This window comes from Medicago sativa, chromosome 5 (genome assembly GCF_051527215.1).
Source record: "Medicago sativa cultivar Bolivia chromosome 5, Bolivia_mono, whole genome shotgun sequence".
In the NCBI taxonomy this organism is placed as follows: Eukaryota; Viridiplantae; Streptophyta; class Magnoliopsida; order Fabales; family Fabaceae; genus Medicago; species Medicago sativa.
In genome coordinates, this window is record NC_140753.1 from 29,653,205 (window position 1) to 29,662,902 (window position 9,698).

Below are 9,698 nucleotides of genomic sequence, written 5' to 3' on the forward strand. Positions count from 1 at the left end.
CCACTTACGGATAAAAATAACGAATAGTTACTGGCTCTTAATTAATTACCGCAACCCACTAGTAACTTAATAAAAATATTCATCCATACTTAAAACGTTAAAGATAATCCTCAATGAAAAATTACTAATTTAACCTTGCTCACAAAATGACCAAAATATCCCTGAGTATAAAATGACTAAAATACCCTCCGTAAGCAAAAATCCACTAATCCCGAAATAAAATACACACAAAGACAAATAATCACAAACAAACACATAATAAATAATAAAATAAATCTAGCAAAAATTGGGCTGTTACACGACGAGAGTTGCTTTCCGCACCACTGTCGCTCCCTCCTTACTCCGGTACTTTTGCTTTGTCTTTTCGACATTTTCTTCTACGACAACAACATCCGTCCGTCACAAGTTCCGATTTGGGTGTTGCTTTGTAGGGTTTGTGGTTGTGGTTCTCAGATCCATCGTTGCGCCTCGCCGGAGTAGGTGTTTCTCCAATCTAAACTTGGCTGTCTTATGGCCTCTTGGTTTGTTTTGGAGGTTTCTTTTTAGGTGGTTGTGTTTGTTCGTGGTGGTTTATTTTCACGGTGGTGGTTAGGCAGTAATGGTGATAGTGCTACGTGGGGGTGGTGTTTCGGTGGTGGTGGGTGGTGGTATCGCAGTGGTGGTTCGGACCGGGTTGGTGGTTGTGTCGATTTGTTGTTGTCGCCGTTCCTTTGCTGTCTCGGAGGTGTATGATGGTTTTTTATGGCGGGGATCTGTTCCGTCTCGGCTTTTCTTTGTTTTTTTCCAGTTGCCGGTCCGGTGGTTGTGTGTGTGCGTGTTGCAGGGTCGCTGATTGTTTTTGTTCGTTGGTCTCCAGCTTTTGTTTAATCTTTTTTATTTTGTTTTGTTGTTGTTTTTTGTTGGGAAGTTGTTGTTGGATGGTGGTGTTCTTGGGTCCTGTCCATCTATGCATGTTCTTGTTGGATGCAAGATTTAGAGCAATAAGACTTTTGCCTGATGTTGCTTAAAAAAGTTAGGTGCATAGATGCTCCGTGTTGACGGTAGTAGTTGATCATTGTACCTACTGGACTGTTCCTGCTGCAGTTGCTTCTCGCACTGTTGGTTGTTTGTTGTAGCTGGGTTGCAAGTGGTGTTGGTGGGGGGCTGGTGGTCGTTGTCGAGTTACCTTCGTGCTGGTTCTAGTTACTCTTCCTTCTTTTTGGTCGTCCAAGCTTCTTTGCGCTTTCCCAACCTTCAGCCGTCGGCCTTTGGTCGGCGGCGCCCTTTAGGTCTGCAAAGGGTCGTGCAGTTGTGGTCTATAGGGTGGCGCTGTAACGGTGTTCAGGACGGTGCTTGTGGTGGTTGAGTTTGTGGCTTGTGTTGGTTTGTTTTTGTTCGAGCTAGATCGATTTGCGCTGTTGTTCCACCTTTTCTCTGTCTTCGAATTTGGCATTGGGATATTGGTGGGCCGAGTTTGGATAGGTTTAGGTGTCTGCTTTGGTGGGTCGTGAGTTGAGGGGTGCCTTATTGATTTGTGTTGGGAGTCTGGTGGACCGATCACTTTTGATTCGAGATCCAGAGCTAGTTTTTTTAAGCAAGTTCTTTTAGGCTCTTTTGGTGGCTCCTTCGACCTATCGGAGGTTGAGTGGTGGCCGAATCTGATCGTTTGATGCAACAAATCATCGTCGACTGTTTTTTTGATCTCTACGTTTTGGTGTATTTTTATTTTCTTTCTGGTGTATTACTTGGGATTTATTCCCCTATTTATATATAATATATTTTGCCATTCAAAAAAAAAACCATCACTATCCCTTATATAGGTCCCTTAACTTGATGAAAGTTACAACTACACATTACACACACGAGCGTAGGATTAGTCCTATATATAGGGTGGAAATAGACTAAGCCGGCCTTTGTTTTGCAAGGTCTAAGTCTGGTCTGCCAAAAAATTTAAGGTCTAAGTCTGGCCTTCAGTCTATCATAAGCTTACTTTTTAGGTCTGAGTCTGACATTCTAAAAGTCTGATTTGGTCTGGTAGCCTGTTTAAAAGCCTATCTCAAATGAACATTCTTAAATAAGTAGTGTGTTCTAAGGTTAAATAGACTAGAAAACTAATAGATCAATGAGATTAAATTCTCTTTTGATATTTAACATGGATATAGAACTTTTCTATATATTATATCACATTTCAATTAGAGTTTACAATAATACATTTAAATATACGAAAAATTAATGTAGACTAATAAACTTAAATTATTGTAAAAGTTAACAAAATTATAATTTAATTTATAATATAAAATATAATATAATAATAAATAATATTACTCGTATTTATCTAAGTAAACCGATCTAATAGGCTTGATAAAAAAATTTAATAGCATGTAATTTAACCTTTTAAATTAACTTAGCTCAGTTCGTATGGACAATGCATAAAATATATAAGGTCCGGAGTTCGAACCCCGACCACCAAAAAAAAAATAGACTTTAAAAAAAAAAAAAAAACTAAGCCTTATCAATTTATGAATAAAAAGGCTTATTCGCATCCATGCCTATATACTAGTAGCGTCAAATTATATACTAGTAGCGTCAAATCAAATCCAATTAGGTGTTTGTTTCCTTCATTCCGTTCCTTGCGTTCCCCCCCCGCTTCTTTCAAATTCTGCTTCATTTTCACGCTCTATTTTCTATAAATAGCTATTATTATTAATTTAAGAAGATAAAAAGAAGAAACTAAAAGCTCCGAATCTTCTCTCTCCCCGAAATATATTTCTCTCTAGAATCTCCTCCGAGTCTAGGGTTTTTGTTACAGTGCACACGAGTTCATACTTCATTCACCCTACCCTCCCCGATCCGAGCATCTGTTTCTTTCTATCAATGGCTCCAACAACAAATGAGAAGAAGAAGAAGATGGAGGAGGTTAGTAATGGTAACTATGTTCATGATGACATTGTTATCTCTATTCTTTCTAAACTTCCTATTAAATCTATGAAGCGTTTCTCTTGCGTTCGCAAGTCATGGTCTCTTTTGCTTGAAAACCCTAGTTTCATCAATATGTTCGTTTCCGATGCCTGCATCATTCTAAACCAGTCTCCCTATTCTAATGGTTTCAAATTTTACTTTCTTTCTGATTACAAGTTTCAGAAGAAACTCAAAAAATTCAGTTGTCAACCTCCATTAATCAATCCACTGCTTGATTTTGATTTTATTCAGATTTTAGGCTCTGATTGTGCTGTTAATGACACTGTTTGTATCTATGGTGTTAAGAATCACGTTAGAAAGGCTATATTATGGAATCCTGCTACCAACAAAGTTAAGGTCATTCCTCCTAGTCTTGTTGAGCTTCTACCACCTGAGGCTATTTCTGACTGCCAGATTTATGGATTTGGTTATGATCATGCAAGAGATGACTATAAACTCATTCAACATGTGGATGTTGCGGAGGGCGGGGAGTCTTTTTGGGAGATATATAGTCTAAAAACCGATTCATGGAGGAAACTAGATTTTGATATGCCGGCTCATCCTGAAATATATGCTCGTAGTGATGTGTACTCGAATGGGGTCTGTCATTGGTTGGAGATAGCAGATGACAATGATAACTTTGATATAGTTGTCGTGTCATTTCACTTGAGCAATGAGATGTGCATTGTTACACCTTTTCCCTCGTTAGAAGACATGAATTTTACTTTTAACAATGTATACCTGGATGTGTTAAATGGGTCAGTTGCTTTGATGATAAATGATGATAGGTCTTTACACATATCAGTTTTGGGTGAACTCGGTGTCAAGGAATCATGGGTCAGACTCGTCGATACTGGACCTTTGACTTGAATTATATATCCTATCATAGTATATGGAAGAGGGGAATTATACTCGTTAACATAAGTAGAAGATCAACTAGCTTGTTTTAATCGGAGTAATTGAGGAGACTGATGTCAAAGGAGAAGTACCTTCTTCTGTTTAGAGTTATAGATAATAAATTGTTTTTGTAGCCTTTGTGTGGAATTTTCACCCTCAAGGTTTACAAGTCTAGTTCTTAGCATTTGATATTTCATTGCCAAGTTGAACAATATGAAGTTTCTTATTGTGAACTGTCTTATTAGTTGCCCATATTATATGTATTATCATTAGGTACAAGCATTTAGTCATGATTTACCAATTTCATTTCAATGCTTTCCTCTCTTTCAATGGCATATTGTTCTGGTTTCTATTTCAATTGTATGAATGAGCTATTCTCTTTATTGAATGGTGTATATTTTATTTTTTTTGGGTAGAAATAGCTAATATTTTTGAAATTTGTGGTGATCTAATGTAAAAAAAAAAATCTGTTTGAGCTTTAATACGTTGTGTTTGAAATATCTATGCACTCCGTTTGCTTTTGTAAAAATCTGTTTAAACTTAATTAATCTGTTTGTGGTTTGAAGCTCATAAGATTAGAACATCAATTTATTCTTCAGAAGAGGAAAAAAAGACGTGAATCCTCAATTTTGATTGCGATTTTACGATTTGCATATAGTCATAAATGACTCTACATGATGCAATTTATAACATATATTTAGCATTCTTTTTGTTTTGGTAGAATTCTCAATTTTGATTGCGATTTTATGATTTTACTAATCATTTTCGAACTGGAGTAAAATCCCGATTTTGACAACCTTTTGGCCTACTCTACACTTAACCTCACATGAGCCATTTGAAGTATAAAAATGGTTAACCATGCTAGATTGAAAAATGTTTAAGATGGTTCAAAGCATGGAAGCTAACGAACATAGTCTAAATACAGATAAAAACATCAGGTTCAAATCTACTTCCCTCCTTAAGTAGTAAGTACTTTGCATATTTATCAATTTAACTTTAACTAATGGAAATTTAGAAATTACAGTCTATAAATTATGTGGAAGATTTCATTTCTGCCTTTATGTGCATTGAAAGTTGTGATTTATTAACTAAACAGAACATTGAATTTTGTTATGTTCACTAATGATCTAACTGCGAGGTTTTAAGGATAGGAGTAGACTTATGTCATGAATAAGACTATTACACCGCAAATCGCAATCAACACTTTATACGTGTGCAATAGAGTAGACCAATAATATGAATTATTTGCTTGATGTTTTGTTAATTACTTCTGTTCTCATTCTGTTATCATGGAGTTGAACTTTGTCATCTTACTGCACATCCTTTCCACATGGCTATAGATGCATTTTTGTTTTTTGCTTATTTAACATGATTGATCAGAAGTAGGTGCAACAGTAAACATGGGCTCAAAGTGTATGTTGTGTAGCAGCAATTTGCTTAGATGTGATGAGATATTTAGTCCACAACTCAAGAAGAGAATGGAGGCATTTTTCTATTTTTCTTGCCTTTGCCTCGGTATGTGTTAGTGAAGAATATAACACATTTTCTATGGCCATATTGTTGGCATGTTTGTTGGTTAAGTTTATTTGTACTCTTAAATAATGCTTTCAATCCTAATGTGAAATCTTAGATGTGCATTGATCCTGGTTCAACTGTCAAGGTTTGGATACTGCTCTCAAGTTCTGTGTAATTTGGATAGCAGTCAATATGATCTAGGTTTATTATGGGTTTACCTTGGGTGATTGCATTCATTTTTTTTTTTATGTAAAGTTTAAAAGAGATAATTTTAGAGAGAAAATACAAGTTCATATTCTGAATATAGTGATCTTTACTTATACAGATCAGAGGTAGAATTCAGTTGCTTATTGTTTCTACCTGAACAGTAAATCTAGCCTACAACTATCATAACAATTTAGTCTCCTTAGTAATATCAGGTTAACAAGCTTACAAAAAAAGTATGAGATATACAAAAGTACATATCATATCTTGTACTCATCATACGTCCCACATACTCGTGGTTTTCTTAGAGTATCAGCCAACTGCTCTTGAGATGGAACATTGGCAACAATTAGAGACTTGTTTATAACTTTTTCTCAGAATAAGAAAATGTTCGGTTGCATGTATTTTGTAGAGTCAAGGACTAGATTGTGATTCAAGGCAGATGTGATTTGATTATCTCAGAAGAGTAAGCAATAGGAGTAGAAATTTGAATTTGTAGCTCATATAGAAGGAACTGAACCCAGAAACTTTAGAGGCTGCAGGTGCAAGGGCTCCGGTATTCATCCTTTGCACCGGACTTGGTTGTAAGTGTTTGGACCACTCGTTTGGCTTATTATGAATATTAAAGGTCCAATCAGCATTACAGAATGCTTGCAGGCTCATGCAAATGGCAGGTATTAGATGCTAAACAAAACCAAAATCAGTGATCCATTTGAGATTCCAAAGAATTCTTGAGTGTTCCAAGAAGATTGTTGAAGAGGCCCCCCGAGTTGCTCAACCTATCCAAGCATATCTTTTCATAAGCTTTTTTTTGCTCTCAGAACTGATCGTAAGTTATCTTCCGATGGATGTTTTGAGGGCCTGTAAAGCAATTATTTGGCACATCTTGTATTGTATGAAACTCATTAAGTTTGAGTTAGCTGTGTTTGATCGAAATAAATAATTATTTGCACATCTATGTGTTGTTATTGAATAAACTATATGGCAGAAGTTCAAATCATTTTCAAGTTGACTTGTCTAGTTGCATGTTCTAATTTTATTGCCTGTTCTAGATTTTATTTGTATAAATAGCTGATATTTTGAAAACTTGTGGTGATCTAATGTGAAAAAAGTCAGTTTGAAACTCATCAAGTAAGAATATCAATTCATTCTTCAGACGAAAAAAGATGATGTACTAACTTGTCTTGATATAGGTGTTAATCTTAAATTGTGGTAAGATGCTTGCTGTGTGTTTGTTATTTCTCATTGATTGTTAGAAGGTTTAAAGAGTATGATGTGTAACAGCATGTTGTTATCTTTGTGGTTGCATTTCTTGTAACTTTAATCGCTTAAGTTTTGTATTCGGATGAACATATGCTTGGGATTTGATGTGAAAACAGAAATGCGATAAGGAAGTTCTTTGTTTTGAAATTGATTACTTCCTGAGAGGACCACTTGCTGAAGTAGTGAAAAATCCTTTAACAAGATGAATGAGGTAACGATAGAGAGATATGTGAGCCGTTGAGACATACAGCATTTTCCTTTTTTGTGTTAAATTACTACTGTATTTGGTCTTGATGCATGAAACTTTGTCTTTATGAGCTGTTGTTTGCGTATTGACTCTACCTATAACAAATGCAGATTGTGACAAACCAAAGCTTTTTTATGGTTATGTATTAGAATCGGTTTTTCATTCTTTTCATAAATCATAATCATCACTTGTTCAATAGATTAAGACTGATACATGGAATGAATTATTTATGCTCCTTTTAGGTCTGATACATGGATTATCTCATATTTATGCTAATTATTTGGATATTTAGTTGTATGCGGTGTAGGTTTATTTTGTTAGCTTTCTATCCATCTTTGAATGAAAATAGGTACTAAAATATACAGTCCTCATTTAGAAGTGATGAGACATTCAGTTTACATTTTAAGCGGAGAATGGACATGTTATACAATTCTGTTTAGACACTTCCTATAGAGAAACCCATAGCAGCCTCACTTGTTCCCTAAATCGGCAAATGTGGATTAACACAATTCTGTTTAGATTGCCAGGTGATTTCCCCCGATTCTGTTTTAATATTGTTGCATAGGGTCTGACATTAGGTAAACTTGTGAAGATTAATAGGCCTCCCTTGGCCTCCCTTGACAGTGGCTTTGTTGAATACTAGTGAGGAGAGAAGATCATAGGTTATATACTTCGGCTTTCTTGTATTAAAACTTTGGCTTGTAAACAGGGGCGGATCTGGACTCTCGATATTAGTGAGGCACAATTTTTTGTCAAATAATTAAATAATACTAAATTTAATAAGAAGTTATATTAAAAATAGTTGTAGCAATCAAAATTACAATGAAAATAATATATTTTCCATTTGTTGAAAATGAACTAAAATTATATCATTCCTAATTGTTCTAAGAACATATATTTCGATATAGGTTACAAGAGATTAATCAAATGCTCTAGTAGGATACCCGTGCATACAGACGGGTGAGCGCGTTGCGCTCTTTTTTTTTTTTTTTGGAAGCAAGTCATAATTGCATAGTAATTATAAAAAAATAGATATATGTATTGATATATGAATAAAAATGTAGACATATGTACAAATGGTACAAAAAAATATTTTTGTATTAAATTTGAGTAAAAATATAGATATGTGTATAAATTAAAAAAATGGTCCACGTATTAATATATAAGTTAAGATATAGACACATCATGTATAAATAAAAAATAAATAAATAGGTCCTCTTATTAATATACAAGTAAATATATATACATGTGTATAAACATAAAATAATTAAGTGTCTGTATTAATATATATGAGTAAAATTTATACTGTGAACCGATAGAAAAAAAAAAAAAGATGGACCTAGGCTACTGTGGCACTTGCCACAGTGTGCCTTGTTGAGGTCCGCCCATGCTTGTAAACACAAAAGTACTGTATGTGCTTTTTTGAAAGATCAGGTTGTTCTTCTTGGAAGAATTCTTTACATAGGAAGAACATATTCTTTCTTTGATTTTTCCAAGAGATTCTTCTACTTTGCACAGGTTAAATAGAAATCGGATTTGATATTTGGATATTCTTTTCAGCAACGATCTGGTCAATGATGAATGATTGGATATGTTATGATACTTAAATATTCTAGATATCAAATTTGTATTTTATATATATAAAAGATTATGAAATGTTCATGTTGTTAAGAGTTGAGTTTCAAGATTCGTCTTCTGGAGAAGTAACCCAGGTTTAGATGTATACATAGGGAAAGCCGTGTGCAATGAATAATGCATGCACGGCTTGGGGAGGGATTTTTTATTCTTTTATTTGATTAAAGAATGAAATTTCTACTCCATCCGACTAGTTACGGGTTCGAGTCCCAGGCAACCTATTTAAAATTTTTAAATAGAGTAAATATTGTGAAATATATATAGCTATTACATATCATAGCGAAGTAATATCTACAGAATTGTAGAAACCATTTTTTTTTAATGAATGGTGAAATGGGTAAAAAAGCAAATTTGTGTTAATCTAGATGAATAACACGCTACAATGGATATTGATATTGGTTGACACCGGTATATAAGTCATGTTATACTGTTGTATAACAAGCCCTTAATTCTGTACTTATAGAGAATTCGTGTGCTTGGGAGTCCCTGATAATTAAATTTAGGGTTAATATTTTTACCCCCTGTAATATAGGTCATTTCCGATTTTACCCCCTGTAAAATATTTTTTTGGGATTTCGTCCATGTAATTTGAAGATTTTTGGTTTTGGACCTTCATAAATTTTAACTGTACAAAATCGAAGATATGGCAGGGGGTAAACCCAAATTTGCTCAAATTAACAGGGGGTAAACCAAAATTTGCTCAAATTAACAAGGGGTAAATTGAAATTTGCTCAAATTACAAGAGGGGTAAACCTAAATTTGCTCAAATTACAAGGGGTGAAATTTTCCGTGAAGGTCCGAAAACAAAAAATCTTTCAAATTACAAGTATGAAATTAAAAAAAAAAAAATACAAGAGAAAATCGGAAATGACCTGTATTACAGGGGGTAAAACACTATTAACCCTTAAATTTAAATAAACCCAAGTTTTTACTATGACTGCAATTTTAGAGAGAGGCGACAATGAAAACCTATGGGATCGCTTCGGTAACTAGATAACCA

At 34.5% G+C, this 9,698-nt stretch overlaps 1 protein-coding gene across 1 annotated transcript; it reads left to right on the forward strand.

Moving 5' to 3' along the window:
* The first annotated feature begins 2,853 nt into the window (after window positions 1-2,853).
* LOC146921629 (F-box/kelch-repeat protein At3g06240-like) lies at window positions 2,854-3,807 on the forward strand. The gene has a single exon (XM_085711348.1). The coding sequence runs from the start codon at window positions 2,854-2,856 to the stop codon at window positions 3,805-3,807; it is 954 nt and encodes a 317-aa protein (XP_085567474.1).
* Window positions 3,808-9,698: the final 5,891 nt, after the last annotated feature.